General features: G+C 44.8%; 3 protein-coding genes across 9 annotated transcripts in view; 2 read left to right on the forward strand and 1 right to left on the reverse strand.

The window, feature by feature from the left end:
• pip5k1cb (phosphatidylinositol-4-phosphate 5-kinase, type I, gamma b) overlaps positions 1-10,255 on the forward strand; it is a 38,955-nt gene extending 28,700 nt beyond the window's left edge. For 3 of the 7 annotated variants that reach the window (XM_048253753.1, XM_048253759.1, XM_048253758.1), the window contains 9 exons: positions 38-122; positions 337-498; positions 890-1,028; positions 1,504-1,539; positions 1,895-2,116; positions 3,757-4,120; positions 6,196-6,270; positions 6,984-7,070; positions 8,153-10,255. In XM_048253753.1, the coding sequence (XP_048109710.1) occupies positions 38-122; positions 337-498; positions 890-1,028; positions 1,504-1,539; positions 1,895-2,116; positions 3,757-4,120; positions 6,196-6,270; positions 6,984-7,070; positions 8,153-8,155 (1,173 nt within the window). In that variant the 3' untranslated portion in view covers positions 8,156-10,255. Of the gene's footprint in view, positions 1-37; positions 123-336; positions 499-889; positions 1,029-1,503; positions 1,540-1,894; positions 2,117-3,756; positions 4,121-4,851; positions 4,899-6,195; positions 6,271-6,983; positions 7,071-8,152 lie in introns of all 7 variants that reach the window. The other 4 variants (XM_048253757.1, XM_048253755.1, XM_048253754.1 and 1 more) reach the window with 4 other exon arrangements.
• A 185-nt stretch (positions 10,256-10,440) lies between these two features.
• LOC125303482 (ciliary rootlet coiled-coil protein 2-like) lies at positions 10,441-15,729 on the forward strand. The gene is made up of 10 exons (XM_048257255.1): positions 10,441-10,560; positions 10,673-10,757; positions 11,063-11,163; positions 11,254-11,439; positions 11,589-12,420; positions 12,599-12,707; positions 13,037-13,385; positions 14,956-15,089; positions 15,401-15,489; positions 15,613-15,729. The coding sequence occupies exons 1-10, from the start codon at positions 10,513-10,515 to the stop codon at positions 15,654-15,656; spliced, it is 1,977 nt and encodes a 658-aa protein (XP_048113212.1). The 5' UTR covers positions 10,441-10,512; the 3' UTR covers positions 15,657-15,729.
• Positions 15,730-17,196: 1,467 nt separating this feature from the next.
• Positions 17,197-20,649, reverse strand: LOC125297772 (ras-related protein Rab-11B-like). Its single transcript, XM_048248236.1, has 5 exons — positions 20,441-20,649; positions 19,207-19,402; positions 18,587-18,780; positions 18,126-18,206; positions 17,197-17,583 (listed from the first exon to the last, which is right to left on the reverse strand). Exons 1-5 carry the CDS (start codon positions 20,478-20,480, stop codon positions 17,438-17,440), a joined length of 657 nt encoding a protein of 218 aa, XP_048104193.1. The 5' UTR covers positions 20,481-20,649; the 3' UTR covers positions 17,197-17,437.
• Between the last annotated feature and the right edge of the window lie 62 nt (positions 20,650-20,711).

The raw sequence follows: 20,711 nt of genomic DNA on the forward strand, positions 1-20,711 counted from the left end.
TCTCTTCCCATGTGCTCTTCTCGTTTATCTATTTTAGGACACAGTGTCGGTTCACAGGCCTGGCTTCTATGCTGAGCGGTTTTTGAAGTTCATGAACAGTAACGTGTTCAAGAAGAGCTCTTGTGAGTATCATCTGCTGTCTCATCAATCTACATAATCTACAAACACACGATAGGAAAACCTGATGCTGATGAAGCAAACTGCAAAACGTGTTATTCACACCAAATAAAGTCAAAATATACCGTCCAGTGTGCGATGTATACTAGTTTTTGACTTTACACGATAGGAAACTTCTATCTTTTAACTCTCTAACACACTCTTCCCCTGACCCCCCAGCTCTGAAGTCCTCACCCTCCAAAAGGGGCCGTGGGTCACTGGCGGTGCCCAAGTACACTGGCCCTGGGGCAGCCTGGTCAGCCAGCCAGCTCCCCTCCGAGCGAGACGAGAACATCTATGACCTGAGAGGGGCTCGTAGTTTCCCCGCCCTGGAAGACGAAGGTGAGTAGTCAAGAGTCAAGAGGTAATAAAATTGTCACAATGGTAAACAATTATAAAATTTGAATATTAAAATAGAAATATTTCCGTATTATAACGTCATTATTGCGCCATCCAGAACCTTTTCCGCAAGACGGAACAAATTGTTCATGGCAGCTCCATATCTTCTACATTGCTCTGTATCTTTTTGGCTGTCCGCAATGTGTTTGCGAAAACTCTAGCGAAAACCAGCTCTGCTTTAAAAGGATTGCATTACAGGGAAAAGGTGATTAAAATGTGGAGTCTCGTCCTGCCCTGGTTGCACCGGATTGTTGTGGATTGCAGAAGCGCAGAGAACTCTCTTTTCTAGGTGATTAAAATGTGTTTGTTTTTTTTGCTGGTGTTCTCCTCACAGGGAAAGACTTCCACCCCTGCACCCCTCCCATGTTTGAAGAGGCCACCACAGCCTCCATCGCCACCACCCTCTCCTCCAACAACTCCATCTCCATCCCCGAGCGCTCGCCCTCGGACACCACAGAACACTCGCGCTACAGGTACCACTACTGCGCCTAGCCCCCACCCTCACACCCCTCTCAGCCACCAGCGCAGCACCCACCCTCACACCCTCCCATCTACCGCACAGCAGCCACCAGCGCAGCACCCACCCTCACACCCTCCCATCTACCGCACAGCAGCCACCAGCGCAGCACCCACCCTCACACCCTCCCAGCTGCTGTGTAGGATGCCTATAGGGCCTATAGCAAAGTCCTGCTCTCCCCAAGGAATGCTTACTCACCAGAGCCCCACTGAAGCCCAGTGTACTGAGCATGTGTGAGTGGCTGCGCCATGTAAGAGCCCCTGCATGCTGCTCCCTGCTCTGTCCCACTAGTGCCCCACTCTGTCCCGCTAGTGCCCCGCTCTGTCCCGCTAGTGCCCCGCTCTGTCCCGCTAGCGCCCCCCTCTCTAGTCCACGGCCCCCTGCAGGGCCCCCCTCACTCACCTCCACGCCTCTTCTGCTTTATCTCACAGGAGGCAGGCCCAGTCACTGAGAGACTCAGAGGCCAGGTGAGCAGCAGCGAGCAGCCACAGAGCTCTCTGTCCGAGAGCGCTTCACTCCGCATGTCTGGAGGAGTAGCACGGCCATGTGGTGGACTAATATATGTGCTTACGGCAGAATCAATAAGCAGCGCAGAGTCATAAAGTACTGTAGATTAGAGTACGGTAAATACACTACATTAGACTGTTCTGGCCTGATTAGACTGTAATGGTCATGGATCTAATGGCCATAAATGAGAATTCGTAGAAAGTGTAACATAAATGCTGTGTGTGTGTGTGTGTGCGTGTGCGTGTGCGTGTGCGTGTGCGTGTGTGTGTGTGTGTGTGTGTGTGTCTGTGTGTGTGTTTTTGTGTGCATCCTCAGATTGAAAGAAGTGGTGGACGTTCATGAAGAAGATAATCAGACCATCACTGTGCATGTAGAAGTGAAGCAGGACATAGAGGAGGTGGTAGAGAAAGAGAAATGTACAGAAGAAAAGACAGAAGAAGGAGTGAAAGAAGAAGAGAAGAGAGAAGAGAAGGTGAAAGTGGAGAAAAGTGAAGTGGAGACCGCTGTTGAGCCCACACAACCTTCCTCAGAGAGCAGGTACACCCACACACACACACACACACACACACACACACACACACACACACACACACCACACACCCACACACACACACACACACCCACACACACCCACACACACACCACACACACACACACACACACACCCACACACACACACACACACACACACACACACACAGATATAAATCACCCTGAAATCCAAGTTCAGGGAGATTTATATCTTGCTATAACTGAACTTTGACAAAGGCAAAAGAAAACTATCAGAAATGTACAGGGTTAAACAGCTTGGTAGGATTAGTACAGCTCCTTTGTTTTGCTTTGCCTCTCATCAGGGACTGGAACTTGCTGTGGCTTGTTTGATATTTCAAAATATCTCACACCACTGAGGTACAAGACTGATCTGAAACACTAAAATAAAAAGAAAAAAAACATTTGCACCACCTGAATAGTCTTTCACACAGTCACAATGCGTCATCCTTCATTTTAATAATGTTGCTCCATTTCACCGACGCCCCTGAGCAGGTTGAAACTTTCATTGCCCTGCTTTTATTTCTGGGTTGTTTGCACACTAGTATTTCAGTGGGCAGATAGGGGTTCGATCTGGAGCGCCCGAGAGCTTCTGTGAGAGCTGTGCTCTCTGTAAGGACATCGTGTCCCAGAATGAGCGGAGTGAAAATGGGACTCCGAGTCATATCCCTGTGAGAGTCGGCAGGGGTGCTGGTGCTAGTGCCTCATTTCCAAAATGGTCTCTAGTAAGCGCCAGTAGCCTCTGGTCCAGCCTATTCCTCTCCGTTAGGAGCAGCACGGCAGGGAGAGCCACTAATCCAGATTATTGGGTCTGATCAACGTAAGCTTCGTCAGATACACCCCTGTCCCACCCACTGCTGTTAACACTTTACAGAAATAGTAATGAGATTTTGCTTTCATGTTTTAGGAGTCAATAAGATAATTTATAATGATCTAATTAACCGCTAATCACTATAGCAGGGCCAGTGGAGTTATTTATGCAGTACAACAATACAAATGTTATGTTATGGGGAACATAATGAGCTTAATGAAATTCAATCAAGCACATCTACTCATGCAAGTGAATCTGTATATGCCACAGACTCCGGCCCATTCGAATTTGAGCATTGTGTAAAGACCCAAAACATACAAAAGTAGTTGTTGCTGTTGTCTTGAACTGAGCTCACTTTCTCTCTTCCTGCATGAGAGATGACCAGCCATTTCCTTCTTAACCTTGTTAGTCAGGCTCTGGGAAAGCCTGCAGGAAATCTGCCTGTCTTGTGTAGAGTGCTGGAGACTACAGAATACGTCTGTGAAAGTAAACGGCAGTAGTAAGCCTGGGGAGGGTTACAGGCCGTCTCAGACATATGGCTCTGTGGGGTTTAGAAGTGGCAGGCCAACCACAGAAGGAATGAGCCATCTGGCGGCAGCATTTCTCCTAAGTCACCTCTCCCGCTGGGGAAAAGGGGCCAGCCACCTCGCATACCTGCACATAGTGAGCTTAACGCTGCAGAAGGACCCTTTCACATGGTCAAGATCAGAATGTCCCTGACACTCTAAAGTTGAGTAAAGGTTTAGGTTGACTCTTGATTTCACCCTCATGCTTTCCTCTATCTCCCTCATCCTCCTCTCCCATCACCCCCACACAGTGAGGTGGTCGAGTCTGAGGCTCGAGAAACAGCCATTTTGGAGGATGATCCCTCACAGCCTGCCGAATGCACTGCATCCTCTGTTGTCAGCGAGGCTGCGGTCACCCATGAGAAGATACCCACACAGGCTTCAGCTACAGCCCCATGGGACAGACCCATAGAGATGGTCACCCTGGTCCAGTCACCGCCAGCAGCCCCAGTGCATGAGGAGATGGCCACCCTGTTCCAGCCAGTGGCCGCAGTGCCAGTACACGCGGTGGCTCCCACCCCCCGGCCCGTGGCGGACTCGGATGCACTAAGCCACCTGTCAGAGTCGGCCAGTCGCGGCTCACTGGAGGAGGAAGGCATCACAGATATCTACTTTGTAAGTGTCCACTCTAACCCTAACATGAACCTGAACCCTCAGGGTGATGTACACAGGCCCTACCTCTACTGTGTGTGCATTCATTCATTTTTAGATAGTAATAGACCCCCAACCCATACACACACACACACACACACACACATATACACAGATATACACACACACACACACACACACACACACACACACATGTTTATTGACTATTCCTGATTGCTATGCATCTATGATTAAATGACGGATACCTATAACCATCCATTCAGCCTGTAGGGGCCGTTCACACCAGGAATGATAACTATAAAGGTAACTATAACCATAAAGTGTCCACACTAGGCTTGGGAATCGGTTATTCGATAATTTCTTAACGATGCTCATCCCTAGTCCACACTGAGCCTCTCTTTGTGTTGATGAATGTGATGGCTAAGATTTGGTGGATTCTGATTAGCTGTCAGCTTTTTCATCGTGCTGATCCCCAACGATATCGTTCTTCATGTTATTATCGTTGTAGTTTATGTATGGACGTCGTCATTCATATTAACTAGAACGATAGTTTCATGCTGTTATTGCTATAGTTATCATTGTTGGTGTGAACGGCGCTTAACTGACTGTCTGTTGGGTACAGAAAATAGTAAATGTATGAATTGTATTTGATCAGAGGTCAGAACACGTTATGTAAATTGGATGTGGAGCGTACTGAATGATACAGATTAATAATGAACATGGGCATTCTGCAGAGATACAATCAAGATGACTTGGTGGAACTTTGAGGGTGCTGAAACAGGTCTGTGTGTGTGTGGGGGGGGGGTTGGGGTGGGTGTGGTACTTTATGTGTATGTGTGCTGTGCATTTTGCATAGACCTCTGAAGTTCGCCTACAAAAAAGAACCAAAACGGCCATCTTTGCCCATATAAGGAGATCCGGTTCTTAATTGAAGCTAACTACCTATGGCAAGTTGCATTGCAAGTTAGCTCTGGGGTAGTGTGCCGCCTTCACCTACCGGAGATCACAGTTTCCACTCGAAGGGAGAGGACACAAGTGTGTTCAGGAAAACGTCTGCATTTCAGACTTTTTCATCCCTGCAAGAGTTTAACAGGTGCGATAATTCAAAATCCCCATGTTATTTTCCCATAGGAAAAATCGGCAGATACCGGATGTCAAAGATGGCAGCTTTTTTGTAGGCGAACTTCAGAGGTCTATTAGAGTGGTACTTTGGCATGCTTTCCCTAGCTTCACATCTGCAGAAGAGTGACTCATCACTCTCCCTCTGTCTTGTCTTGCTCTCTCTTTCTCTCTCTCTCTCTCACTCTCTCTCTCTCACTGTCTCTCTCTCTCTCTCTCTAAATTGTTCTCTCTTCTGCATGCCCACTGAGGAACATTTAGCTATAGAGATGAGTCAGTGTTATGGTGTTATGGTTAGACTAAACTATCTGCTATATCTTTGCTCTTCCACTGATTAGAAAAAAGACATCTTCCACTTCTTGTGCTCTGAAGGTCAGACACACAAACATTGTTTAAAGAAATGGCTCATATAATCAGCAGGGTCACTAATATCGTTGAGATGACAGGGGGAGTGGAGCGTGGAGAGTGAGTGTCCGAGATGCAGAGCTGCAGTGATACAGTGAGCCCAGCCAGAGATCCACGTTTGGTCCATTTACACGATAATCCCACCCCATCTCCCCTCTGTCCTACCAGACTAATGCACAAATACATTTATGTATTCATTCCTATCCACAAATACATTTATGTATTCATTCCTATCCACAAATACATTTATGTATTCATTCCTAGTTTCAAGCTGAACTTTTCAAATTATGTTTTTTATTCACCTGTCCACAAGATGCGGCTTGTTCAGCCACTGCTGTATTGTCTGTGGTTTGTGTCTGTGTCCTATTTATGTTCTCTTTTCATACTTTTCCACATTCCTTTTTTTTATAATCTAATCCGCATTCCATCTCTGTTACATATGTACCCCTTTTATTCATCTCTCTCTCTTTGTTTTCTCCGCTTGCTGTGTGTGTGTGTGTGTGTGTGTGTGTGTGTGTGTACGTGTGCGTGTGTGCACGTGTGTGTGTGTTCAGTTTGCGGATGGGAGGTATTGGGTGTACTCTCCTGTTTTGCGTCGGCGTAAACTCAACTCCAGCTCTAGCAGTTTTGTAAGTACAGCAGGCACTGAGTTAGAGTCCCACTAGGCCTTTCATTCCCCTAGCTCCTGTGTCATTACCGTTAGAAACATTAGAAACCCTTTGTAGGTCACTTTGTTTTTGATGTGATTAGGGTCACCGTATCCTGTTTGGGTGTTAAACGCAGTCCTTCAAAAAGAATATGAGGCAGCAGCAGCTGGCTTGATGGCTTTGACTGACAGTACCATGTCAAGAGTCACCAAATAATCATACATTTGATGATGCTAATGTACTCAGATCACCATTGCCAGAGTTTTGACAAGTATTTTTGCTAGCATATGAATTTGTTATGGGTTTGTTTCTTATCTAGTTGGTTGAAAGGTCTGGTCATGTATGAGTGTCTCGTGCTGATCTATAATAAGGCTTATAGATTATAGATCAGTGGTGCATCTCATGTAACATTAGCAGTTGACCTTGGCCAGTGTCCCTGCTTCTACTGATATTACAAGGAAATTCTTCTCTTTGCAGCACTATCTTAGACTAAGATTTTTTTCAAGTAATATCAAGAACTTAATGAATTTGGGTGACTTAGATCCTCAAAACAATTATTTAATTCGTTTCTTCTTTAACCTCTTTCTCTCTCTCTCTCTCTCTCCTCCTCTCTCGGCTGCGACGTGCCCTGTGCGTCTGTCTGTGCGCCTGTGCCTGTGTGTCTGTCTCTGTGGCGCCCCCTGGTGGCCTAGCAGCAGCCTCCAGAGGAGAGGAGCTGGGTGTACTCCCCTCTGCACTACGGCTCAGAATCTCAGCCTGTCTCAGACGGCGAGATTGAGACAGTAAGTGCCTGAGTACGGTCTAGAACGCCCACTCTCACACACTTCAGATATATGAACCCCCACTGGAGGCACCCTTCTAGGAAAGCATCTAACCACACACACATCCATCCATTTCTCCATTTTTTTTTTCAGTTACTTTTTAGTGTCCCTGTTTTTATTTCCTGTTTTCTATGTGTGTGTATTTACATATGCAATCACTCTCACTTTCATGGAACACCAGTTTCCACATACCCTCCATGCTGTTGGCTGAAGAAAAGGACTCTATATTTCCTATAAGGTCCTGTGAAAAGCCACACATGAAAGCACAGGGCATGCTATGAGGTGTGTGTGTGTGTGTGTGTGTGAGAGAGAGTTTTTACGAGAGGGAATTGGACAATCACAAACAAAAGTTGCCTGGCTTTTCACATGAAATGGGTAAGAAAATGCTCCAGTTACCGGCTCATCTACACACAGTCAAGCCACTATGATTCAACCCTAATCTTAGTCTACTGTAGAGCGCATCACCTCTTCACCCAGTGTAGCAGTGTAGTGTCAGAGCAATCGGAATGTTTACAAGACCATTTATTTCGGGGATAGCCAGACCAGTCCTCTTGGTTGGATAAGTTCTCTTGGTCGGATGATTACCAGGGTATTGGTGTGCATGTAATTGCAGTCAGCGTAACTCATCTGTATGGAAGCCTGGCGTACCGTGTCGGCCACCACCATCTCATTATCTCTCCCAGAGTGCACTTAGCAGGTGATGGGTTGTCACAGACAGGGAGACTGAGAGGAGTGTAAAGTAAAGGCTTTGCAATTCAGCCATTCCATCATTGCACAGCTTTGCACAGCTTTGCACGGCGCCACCGTTTTTGGACCACATGGGATGTTGCCATGTGTGTTATGATTCTGAACAGGTCTGTGTGGATTGGAGACTACTGCAAGAATCAGCATGAGAACAGAGTGTTCTTTGGGTTTGAAGTGCGCTTCTGCTTGTCCTTGCACCGTTTACTTTCTGATCTAATCTCTTTATCTGATGTCTTTTCTTAAATGCATTTAGTTGTTTACATTAGCTGTGGTTCCCTCTCTCCCCTCTGACTCCACAGTAAATCTCTATGCAGTCCTGGATGACCAGATGGGAAACAGAAGAGCGGGGTTTGTGGCTTGTAAGCTCTGCAGGCAGAAATGGTCAGAGAGCTCCCTGCTCTCCAGCAGGACGGCGTGTGCTATAAAGACTGTGATGGCTGGGGACACAGAGATCATCAAGAACATCAGAACAAAAACAAAGCAAACGTCTAATTACAGGAGAAATTACTAGAGACACTGGGCCCTCCCCCTGTCAGGTGATTGCCTGAACGACCCTTACAACCCCTCCCTTCAGTCCTTGAGGTACTCCGTAGAAACTCTTGTAGCCAAGAATCTGTGTGATGTGCATGTTTGATCCCCTACCCTTGACATTGTCAGTGAAGAGGACATGGCGCTATTAGCACCACAATGCACCCATCATCAACCATTCCTCAGACCAAGACTGAGGTCGTCTTAACTGGACGTGAGCTGGCATGCAGTCTATGTACATGCTGTTTTATTAGTGTTATTTATTTATTTGTGTGAGAGTGTGTTTTTAAAGCCACCTGTGACACATCAGACAACATACAACAGGATTGTTGTTTTTTGTTTCATGAATGTTAGGAAAAAAAAAGGAGCATCATCATGGCAAGCTGGTAGTGTTTAAACCGTGAATCAGGTCTATGCCATGACAGGTTATTTTCCCTCTTAAGAAACAGCTATCAAGACTGCTGTTGGCTGCCTGGTTTCTGGAATGTTAATTCTGGATGCGGAGACAGTATCCATGCATAGCCATAGTGTTTCATGAGCAGAAAAGAGAACAGCCCAGTACCCAGGCTGAACAAGTGATGCTGTCTCACTTTCACTAAGCATTATTTAGGCATAAGCCTGTGTTAGAAATAAGATTAAGATTATTCTCATGGTACTGTTTTTGTTAAGCTGTACTATTTTATCTGTTCATTTTATTTTGACACTGGTACATTGCCCCATAATCAACACACTTGTTGTACTATGTTGTCCAAATATTTTTGACTTGATCACAAGTGTTTCAGGTGATGACATTTTGTATTTCTTTTTCTTTTTTCTTTTTTTTACTATTTATTGTGTTTCTTAAAATTACTTTGTAATCAACACTGATTGAGGTGAACACTCAAGGTCGTACTGTCCAATCAGTTGAACATAACAGAGTCACACAAGTTATGTTAGAGTCTTAATTCTGTTAATTAAGCGTGTGTGCGTGCGTGCGTGCATGCATGTGTGTGTGTGAGAGAGAGGGGGGGTTAAAAATGATTAAAGACATTTGTCACATCCCTATGTAGAACATTCACTCTTTTTCCTTCTTTATGGATCCTCAGTGGAGTCATTTTCTGAAGGTCAGTGCAAACACGGTAGCACTTTATTTACTTCCTGCGTGACATTTATAATTATTTATATTCATCTATCTCAGCGAGCTTTGTATAGATTGTTTATTATCTTTTCTATATCCATGGTAAGGGACAGAATGCATAATGTTTAACAGACTGTCCATGACTGTTACTGTCAATGGCTTCAGGCCATGTGTAGCGGTTAAGTGTTGTCAGTTTGTCAATTCCATATTTTTTCCGTTGCCTTATGGAGAGGGGGGAAAAGTTTTAGCATCGTGTAGTTACCATTGTGGTTGTTGAATTTCTCATGCTCACACACTAATAACTGACAGTTGACTTGGTTATGTGTATAAATATTGTGTATGATGTTTTCATTACTGTATTGTATAAACATTTTTCTGTCTTTGTTCTTTGGCTGCAAACAAAAAAGTCAACATCCATTAAGTCATTTTCTACATGTAGTTTGTCACGTACTGTTCATGTAATCAGTGCTACTGGACAATAGTGTATATGTATATAAAAAAAAAAGTCAGCTCTCTGGTGGTGAAAGTGTGTGTGTGTGTGTGTGTGTGTCAGGAGCGGGGGAATCTGATTAGACATATGAGTGAATGTTGTGTCACGGATGAACTGCATGTATTTTATTACAGTATCATTCACTGGAAAATGTAATTTGACCTCCCCTGTCCATCTAAGAAATGGTGGCTAAATCTGTGTGTACGGGGATCAGCTGACTATTGTGTAAATGAAAATCAATAAAAACATATCGGTGATATCACACTAGTTTCAGTGTTGTGTAATCTCTGGAAGTTTTCCTAAACATTCTAGTAGGGCCTAACTGTAGCTACGAGATTCTGAAGGCTACGTAAAGTTTTTTTAATTACTACGTCAGGTTCTTTTGAGGATTGTATAATTTCTATGTTACCTTGGCAACTATTGTGTTCGTGGGTCACAAGCGTCTGAGAAAAGATTCACCACGCTCAGCTGATACAAAGTTGCGCTCTCCTTCAGTCCCTGGGTATGAGAGACAATTTCATCAGATGGAAACAGGGGATTTTACCGCTCCTAACACGGAGACGCCTGTTAAGGTTGTTGTCAGTTTCTGGTTTCTTCTTCACTAAATCTTTTCAACATATAGTTTGACATCTCATATCAAGCAAAAACATTACACTTGCAAATTGTGAGATTTTGATGTCTTAGGTTGAGGTAGCCCAAGATAACCATGTCAGTGGCAGGAGCACGCCGGAATCTGTCAGCGACAGCGACTCGTCAGAAAGCGTCAGCGGTAAGGGCGTTTGAATTTTGTGACTGACATCTATCTGCCTTCGTTTTGAGCATCGTTTTGAGCATCTATTTCAATTTACCCACTGAAACATGACGTTTATTCTTTACAAATTTCACGCATTCACCCACTGTCAACCTCTATTCAGTGGCTGCATGTTCTCCAAGGTCATCATAAGTAACGTTAGATTATAGGACGTTAGATTATTATCATGTTGGCTGGATGCCCAGTCTCGTCTCAGCTGATGTGGGGTTTTGTGATGTAGCCCAGTGTTTGCTTTATCCATTATCCATTTTGTCATCTCTCAGAAACCTACAGTATTTTGATGGACGAACTACACAAAGAGATAGATGAATGTGGTGTTTTGCACAAAGAGGAGCTCAAGGACTTTCTGTGTTTTAAACTAAAGGTAGGCTATCAACTATAAGTTAAACTTATATGAACCACACTCAATATAAACACTTAAGGACATAAATCTTCGGTGTTTTCTATGTGACAGCCTCTGTTAGACAAATTTGTCAGTGGAATGTCCAGGGTTCAGCGCTTGTCTGAGCAGCTTCAGCAAGCTCTGGCGCTCACAGGGACACCCTCCCCAGAGGAGAAAGACATTTTGGACAGGCAGGCACAACTCTGTGTGCCGTCACTCAAGGATATGCTCTCCCAGATTGGACTGGAAAACAGCACGGTGAGGCTGTCCTTGACAGATGCAGTGTGTTATACCATGAAAGGATAGATGGGTCCATAATGCTTTTAGCATGTGATAAATATGAGGTATGCCAATGTAAATGTAGGCCATTTTTGCATTCTTGTGAGTTATGTTGTGTTTGTGTCCAGGATAACCTGCAGAACTACCTGATCTCATCTGACCGTGCGTGCCTACTCTCAGACCTGGAGGCCCTGCGGATGGAACTGAGAGACTGCCAACAGCGCCACCAGGTCACCACCCTGAGCTTGCAGCAGTCGCTGCGCGCCACCGAAGAGCACTACCAGGCCCTGGTGGGCCGTCTGCAGGAGGGGCTCCACTCCACTGAGAGCCAGGTGCAGTGTCTGCAACAGCTCCTCCAGGCATCTGAGGAGAACACCGAGGCGCTCCGCCGCATGCTGCACGCCGCCCAGGAGGAGAGCCTGGGGCTGCAGCGGGACCTGGGCCTCTCCGAGGACAGCCTGACCGCGCTGAGGCAAGAGCTGGGCGGCTACGAGGGCCGCGTGCAGGCCCTGAGCCTGGAGCTCCAGGCCTCCGAGGAGAACGCGCAGCTGCTGCTGATGAACCTGCGTGCCTCCGAGGAGCTGTGCCAGGCGCTGCAGCAGCAGCTGCTGGTGTCCGAGCAGAAGGCCCAGGCGCTGCAGGAGGCGGCCGCGCTCTGGGAGAGCCGGGCCCACGGCGCCGAGGCCCAGGGGCAGCTGCGCGAGGAAGAGCTGCGGGCTGGGCACAAGCAGGAAGTGAGGGAGCTCACACGCGCCCTGGGCAGCAGCAGGGAGAGGCTGCAAAACCAGCAGCAGGAGGCCCAGAGGAGTCTGGAGGAGGCGACGCAGAGGGAGAGGACCCTGCAGGAGGCACTGACCACAGAACAGACACAGCACCAGAGGGAGGTGGAGAAGCTCCAGCAAGACGCAGACAGGGCTAAGGAGGAGAAGGTGGTGGTGGAGCAGACGCTACGTGGACAGAGTGAGCAACCCTGTCCTTTAGAGATGACTCTAGGCCAGATAGGCACTGTTTGCTTTCCGTTGATCATTGAATCTATTAGAGGATTCAGTTTGATAATGAAGTATTATCCATTTTAAGTTCACCACAGTATTATCAGGTAGAATAAAGAAACTAATGCACCCTTTTATCTTTTTGCTAGTAATTGGTCTGAAAAATCAACTACTGGAGGAACTCTGCAGGGCAAACAAAAAATTGGAGGGACTAGCGAATTCCGAGAGGGAACACCAAGACACTATTAAGAATCTAAGGTAAAAGAAGAAATGGTAGATAATTGTTACTTTATGTATCCTCACTGAATAATAGTTGAATAACTGCTATTATTTAGAACAAAAACAAGCTAAATTGTTTGTGAAGTGTTCAAAACAATGCCCCTTTAATCCTCACAGACATAAAAGAAAACATCTCTATATACAGTAATTTGACAGCACAGTGCCGCAAATTTAATAATGCAGCAATACAATGCCTCCATGAGTCATCATTGTGCCTTGTTGTCATGTGAACCTCGATTAATCTAATTAATTAAGAGCCCAAAGACTCAGCATAGATTTGACAGTCCTTGGTTCTCGTGTCGGTACAGAACAGCCCTGAGACAGCAGAAGAAGGGCCGTGATCTAGCCCTGGACTGCCTGAGGAGGAGGCGTCATGACGTGGCTACAATCCAGCACCTCCTGGAGGCCAACATCCGGTACTGCAGCCTGGCCCCAGTGTGTCCAGAGGCATGGGCCTCACACGAGGCTCCTCTGAGGGCCCAGAGTGCTCTGCTCCAGCCCCAGGACATGCGACAGGAACTGCAGGAGGTGAAGACTCATCTGCAGTCGGCCATGGAGAAGGAGGAGGCGGAGCAGCGTGAGGCTGGGCAGGGGAAAGAGGAGTGGCAGGACGTGCTGAGACGGGCGGAGGAGTGGCAGAGAGAGGCCGAGAGGCTGGTGAGACTCACAGAGTAGCTGGGGTGCACTGCCCATAAGCGGCTTCCTTAAAACTCCACTATTGCGTAATGCTCTTATTCCCATGCGGTTATAGAAAAGGAAAATATGAGAAACATTTGGACCAACCAGGATTTGTCAGAGTGAAGCCAAAAGAAACCCCTAGGCCATTGTTTCCCAACCTTGGGGTCGTGCCCCATGTGGGGTCGTCTGAAATTCAAATGGGTTCGCCTGAAATACTGGGTATCTTACAATTGACCAGTACATCACATTAAAATATGCATACATTAAATAAATAACAATTTCCAAAAGATGATTTTATATTCCTCTTTTTAGTCAACTTTAGCAGAGGTGCTAATAATTCTGGAGGGTACTGTATATTTAAAAAAAAACATGATATCCAAGTTAAGTAACTAATCGGATCCTTCATTACAATCTGGCTGGATTAAAATAAACTTAGACATCACGATGAGATGTTTGATTGACGTAATCATGCTTGCTCAATGTTCCAAACAAAGAAGCAAAGCAACCAAATGCACAAACGATAGCTAAACAAACAAATAACATTTGGGAAACCTTGCCAGGCTTTTATGTAATGGAGCATAAGCACTTATTAATGAAGCCTAGTTGTTGCATGTGAAGGCTGCTTTGTTGGTGATTTTGTGTTTGCAGCTGGCTAGCCAAGTTCAAGTTTATTGTCATGTACTCCTAAAAGGATTTATTAGTTATCAGTAATGAAATTGCTCAAGAGCCAGCTCAACTTTAAATTTACTTTAATTTAGATTAGATTAGATTCAACTTTATTGTCATTTAACAGAGTACAGGTACAGAGCCAATTTAATACAAATGCAGTTGACATCCAACCAGATGCAGAACAAATGCAGTTGACATTCAACCAGAATTGCAAAAGAAGCATTAAATACAAAAGTCCAAGCCTTTGAAGACACCTGGTCCCCATTTTTAACGTTTCTAAATTCAACAAAAACATAACTACAAGCCGTGTACATTACTAGACGCATACCTCCCTCTTCCGTTATGTAAAGTTTATTTATTTATTTATTTATCTGATAGAATTCTAGGACTTAGGTGTGTTTTCTTAAGGGTCCGTAGAAAGTGAAGGTGATGATGCACCTTCTTCACCGGACTGGAGGAGTTGAGAGACCAAGAAAGATTTTCTGTGTGGACCCCAAGGAAACCTAAACACACTTCAGTGTGTGTGTGTGTGTGGGGGGGTGATGTAATGGTGTGTGTGTACGGGGTGTGTGTCTTTGTGTGAGCTGGCGCTCCTCTCTGCGGCTTGCACACCACACCTCTGTAATTAATCTGTGAGGATGGATGCTCCTGTGGCAGCAGCGTGAGGAGAGCCAGCTCTTATCAGCAGGCAGCACATTTCCCAATCTCACTTACATGCCGTGTCTCATAGACGGGGCGCTGCTAAATATAGACAGTCAGCTAAATGTCACATGTCAAGGTGTCCTCAAAATAATCATTATTTGTATTTGATTCATAGTACATTTGACAAGCCATCCATCAGAATCACCAACGTCCCCATCTGTGTGTGTTGCTGTGGCAGGTGAACAGCCTTGAGTATGTGACGGTGGACACCACACTGAAAGGAAAGCAGAGAGAGGCTCATGGAGGAGCATGCGCTCAGCCCACTGTGAGCCCTTTGCCTCGGCCACACTCTGCAGGCGTGGTCTCACACAGGTATGGAGCACTCGAGGCTTGTGTATGTGCATATGAGTAGGCTTGTATACTATGTGCCACTGGTTGCAGTCCTTCAAAAACAAATCATACTGTCATAGGACTATGGACAGGACTGATTCAAAAGCCGTAGTTTGAAATATTGCCAGAATGGTAGACACATCAGCTCTCTATGAAAATACAGTATTTTAGCGTAGTCCACCCAGGATGTACTGGGTGGGTTGGGCTGGGGGTTATTTGCATATTAGTCAACAGTGCACTCGCAAATCAGGTAGAATGCTTATTCTAGGTCATTTACTTCACATGGTTTGTAGACCGGCTGCCGTGGAAGGTTGCAGCCCTGCTGAGGAAAATTGTGAGTCTCTAGCAGCTGTCCAGAGGAGGCTTAGGAACTTGCAGTCAGGTCAGTGTGCAGACAGGACAGACCAGTGGCTCTATCTCTCTTGTTATGGAACTATAGTCACTGTATAAGGGTGTCTTTTGAATGTTGTGAAAATGTTAACTTATGTTAGTGTTGTCTTCTCAGTTCATTTTCAGAAGAGTCTACAGGAGTTTCTTCGAATGTCATAGTCTACACATTATGGGATACAATGCTGTCTATTAAGTTTATAAACTCATAATTAAAAATTCATTACATTTTTTGCAGTCTAGATCAACTGACTTTGTTTGACTTCCTTGTTTGTACCTTTACTACAAGTGCTACAGTGTAGACTTAGTTCATTTACATCCTTGTTTTTAATGTATTATTGCAACCATATTGCAACGGCTAAATATCCCTATCTAATAGTATCCTCTCAGATAGAGTCATGACTGAATTTGTGGGTATTCTTACAGATTATTGAAAGAATGTTTAATTTCTTCCTTAAAAGTATACACCAAAATGAACATAGACCAGACAAATCAAAGGAAAGAGCTGCCCGAGGAGATCAGAAATAAGATTATAGACAAGCATGTTAAAGGTAAAGGCTTTTAGAACATCTCCAAGCAGCATGATGGACAGCAATTGCATATATTATTAACAAGTTTAAGGGGCATATGGGACTTCAGCCATCCTCGCTGGATAAGGCTGCAACAGGAAAATTGTACCCAGACTGAACAGAAACAGTGCAATTTGGAAGAGACAGCTTCCAAGTTGGACTCCAAAGTGCAGGTACATCAGTGTCTGATCACACTATAGGTGCTCCTTGTGCAGGTACATCAGTGTCTGATCACACTATAGGTGGCTCCTTGTGCAGGTACATCAGTGTCTGATCACACTATAGGGGCTCCTTGTGCAGGTGAATCAGTGTCTGATCACACTATAGGTGCTCCTTGTGCAGGTACATCAGTGTCTGATCACACTATAGGGGCTCCTTGTGCAGGTGAATCAGTGTCTGATCACACTATAGGTGCTCCTTGTGCAGGTACATCAGTGTCTGATCACACTATAGGTGCTCCTTGTGCAGGTACATCAGTGTACAGTGACGGACTGTTGAAAGAAAAACATTAAAAAGCCAGACTGGAACTGGCTCAAATGCATATTTTCCTCCTACAGGATAATGACCCAAAACAAACTGCTAAAAGCACCCATGAATGGCTAAGGAACGAACAGTGGACAAACAGTGACTTTCTGAGTCCTGACCTGTATTCCATTGAACATGTCTGGATAGAGCTGACACATGCACTCTGTGGAAAGCACTCTTTGACTGAGACAGTTGGAGCAGTTTGCTTAAGTGTGCAAAAATACCTGTCGACAGATGCAGAAGTTTTATGCAGAGCTACAGAAAGCCACTAAAGCTATCGGGGAAAGGGTATCGTTCTTTTTGTCCATCATTTTCATTTGTTTTATTATTTAAAATATCAGAAGTGAAGTCCGATTTGCATTAACTTCAGACTTAGTATAAACAAGGATGGATGCTGATTACTTTTGTCGGTTTCAAATTATTTTAGAGAGATTTTTTTTTTTAATGGAAGGGTACCAACAATTTTAGCCACAACTGAACTGTGATACCATCTATAATGGAAGTCATCCAAGTTGTCAAACACTTCTCAAGTCTTCACTGTAGGCTCTGAGGTCATCCTGTAATTACACAGGAATATGGAACCCATTTGCAATAACACTGCATCTGAACAAGATTCTGTAAAATTTTATTATGGCAGTAGTATGTGTAATTTAACAAGCTATCAAAAGAAAATATTTATAGTACACAAAAATAGGTAGGGGAAGAAGTCACATCAGCGACACAACACTCAGAAAGACAGAGAAAGGAAGATAGAAACAGACAGACAGAGAGAGGGGGGGGCTAGAGAGAGAGAGAGAAAAAAAGAGGGCTAGAGAGAGATAGAGAGATGGGTGAGAGAGCTGATGGTCATCACAGGTTCTGGCAGCACTGCAGTTTGGTCCCCCTCTGTCCATCTGTGGTAGGTGGGACGCTAATGTCCACCACGTTGTTCCCCGGTGACTCGTCATGGGCTGATCGGTCTGCAATCTGCTTCTGTGATACAATTCTGTAGATCTCTGCAGAGGCAAGACGTTTTCATCATAAGCTCCATATTTTACTCATTTGGGAAGATTAATACAAAGGTTTCATGCAGCGCTTAATGTGATCTGAAATACTGCCACATCTGCATGCTACAATTCCGTTTTATTGCAGACAAGTTATTAATTCCTGCTATACCAATATGCTGCCGTTAACAGTATGGGGGAAAAGTCAGATTAGACCTACTCATGATCATAAAAAACAGACTTTTACTATTGGGCAATTCCACGCAGAACTGTCACATCCATAACGCCAACACAATGCCGTGGTATTTAGTTGCCGTTATGGACGTGACAGTTTTGCGTGGAATTGCCCTATTATTATTTGTGCAATAAACGTATCTCAGTGCAGATAATACTGTAAAATATCTCCTATGTGCCTCTTTGTATCCATAGTGTTTGGAACGTGAGGTGCACAAGTTTGGACAGCACACCTGCTCTCCATACAGCAGGGGGCTCTAGTTTGCCTGATGGTATAAGCCTATTAGGCCACAGGTGATGAAAATATCTGCAATCCCAACCTGTCAGGATGTTTTTGAAAGCTTCCTCCACGTTTGTTGAATCCAGCGCCGAGGTCTCAATGAATGAAAGATTGTTTTTCTCTGAAAATAGGGACAGTGATTGGTTAACTTCAACTTTTATAAACAAGCATTACAGATTACTAGCATCCTTATTCACTCATCCCTTAAAGGTCCTAATATCTATCTGACTCTGCTCCAGCAACTAAACCATGATGAAAACAGTACAGAAGTCTTGCTTTTCGTAGACTTTGGAGGAACCTTTTGGGAACTCTGATGGCCAAATGTCTTAAAACATCAGTGATCATGTCAGACAGCAGGCCCTGTGGGCCATTTGCATTACAAGTGGAACAACAGCAGTCTGTTGTCTCCGACTGTGGCAGTGCTCTCACTATGGCTGCATATTTGATGAGCTTATTAATTGCACTCGTGTCTGTAGTGTTTGTTCTGTCTCCTCGGCGTACCTGCGAAGGCGCGGGCCTCATCAGTGGGAACAGCCCTGAGGTGCCGCAGGTCACTCTTGTTACCGACGAGCATGATGACGATATTGTTGTCTGCGTGGTCTCTCAATTCCTTCAACCACCGTTCCACATTCTCATAGGTCAAGTGTTTGGCGATGTCATAAACTAGAAGGGCCCCAACCGCTCCCCTGTAGTAACTGATGGAAAAGGAAAATGGTGAAAGACAGGAAAGGTTTGTCTTACTTGACTGCACAGAGAAGTATACATGTACAAATGTATCATCCCAGAGGATGTATAAGACAGGCAGGGTCTTTTTCACTGACATGTTGCCCTGCTCCATTTAGAGTCAGTGTACTAGGGAGGGCCAAGAAAAACTGGTGCATGGAATGGATGGGCTACTGCAATGATCAAGAGTGACTTTTGAAGCTTCTATTTCTGAGATGTTGGCTTAATGTTTGGGATCCAGGAGTATATGCAAAGTTTCTACAAATTTGCCTGCGCCTCCCAAACACAATGCCTACATGCCGATGAAAGCAGAATTAAGGTAGGCTGTTACCCAAACAGATTTAGGCCATATGCTGATGCCAACATTGTATTTTAATTACCCTGACATACACACTCACGCTGAAGTAATGGCTCGGTAACGCTCCTGCCCGGCCGTGTCCCATATCTGCGCCTTTATCGTCTTCCCATCGACCTGGATGCTGCGCGTGGCAAACTCCACGCCTATTGTGCTCTTGCTCTCGAGGTTGAATTCGTTCCGCGTAAAGCGCGAGAGCAAGTTACTCTTTCCAACACCAGAATCTCCGATCAATACCACTGTAAGAAGACATGCAGCACACAATCCAAAATAACTGACCTACAGGTGTAGATTGCATCTTTAAATAACCATTTGTGTTGATGTTAGCCCATTTCTTTTCTACGATTGAATAGGCTACAGTCGTAGGCCTATTATTGACCGTTATCCCTGTATTCATTTTACGTTAAACAACATGAATTATAGTCTACAAAGGCTGAAGCTGTTTATTGCGTGAGTCAGCTGACATGGACAGTGCCTATTATTCCTCAGCAGAGGAAATGCTGCCGAACTTTGTCCCCATGGCATCACTGCAGGAAGCTGATAACAGGCGAGCTCATCAAATGTCCTGCCTATCTGTACACAGCACTTTTGGATCGCCTCTTTCCTGTTTAAATGAGACCTACTCACGTGAGCAACATATCGATGAAAGCAACACTACAATGTTTTGTGAGGGCAAAGGCTGTTTCGGCCTAACCCATCAGATAAACGTTTTTCTTGCAGACACCCATTGACATCAAACCGCCACCCATAGCAAATTTCGTATGCCAAGTTTGGTATGCCATTCACGTTCTGATTCACCCACTTCGACTAGCTGTCATTTGTACTGATGTGAGAGTGCTTAAGCTATGTATAGATAATAATTAGGTTGAGTAAAACAACTAATTCCACAACAACAAAATACTGTTGAATAGGTTACTGGAATTACCGTCAGCCTCAAGAGAGCTATACACATAGGCTAAATTCAAAGACATTTAATTCAAAGACATTTAAGTAGGTTAAGCTATAAGACATACTAAACGATCTGAAAACTAATCCCAGATGTTTAGGCTATGAATTCATCACAGATATCAACCCTGCTGATGCAGCTGCGGGCGTTGCTTTGCAATGACAGCTTTTGTGGCCATGATCTCACCATTCCGACACGTTACTCAACATCCTGTTTGCATTGTATTCTATGAACGTATTTCCATGGTTTGATATGTAGACTACAAATACAAACAACCGAGTAGCCGAATGTAACGGTGTCCAACAAGGGGGACGCAGTGATCACAGCCTACCTTTGAACAAGAAATCATACTCATCATCTCTGTTGCCCATTGTGGAAAGAAACGCGCCGACACGTAATCCGTGCGGTCTCACCCGGATTGGTTATTTTTAAAGTTGAAATGTTTATTCAAAATAAAAAGGGTAAAAACTTGACTAGAAAGACAATGCGCCAATGCAGCCTGTATATGTTGCAAACCGCAGGAAAAGATATCCTTAACTCTGCAGAAGGGGCGGAGCCCTTCAATATATTTCCATTCCTTACACGGGATGGCGCTGTTCTCG

Source organism: Alosa alosa, chromosome 1 (genome assembly GCF_017589495.1).
Source record: "Alosa alosa isolate M-15738 ecotype Scorff River chromosome 1, AALO_Geno_1.1, whole genome shotgun sequence".
NCBI classification, from domain to species: Eukaryota; Metazoa; Chordata; class Actinopteri; order Clupeiformes; family Clupeidae; genus Alosa; species Alosa alosa.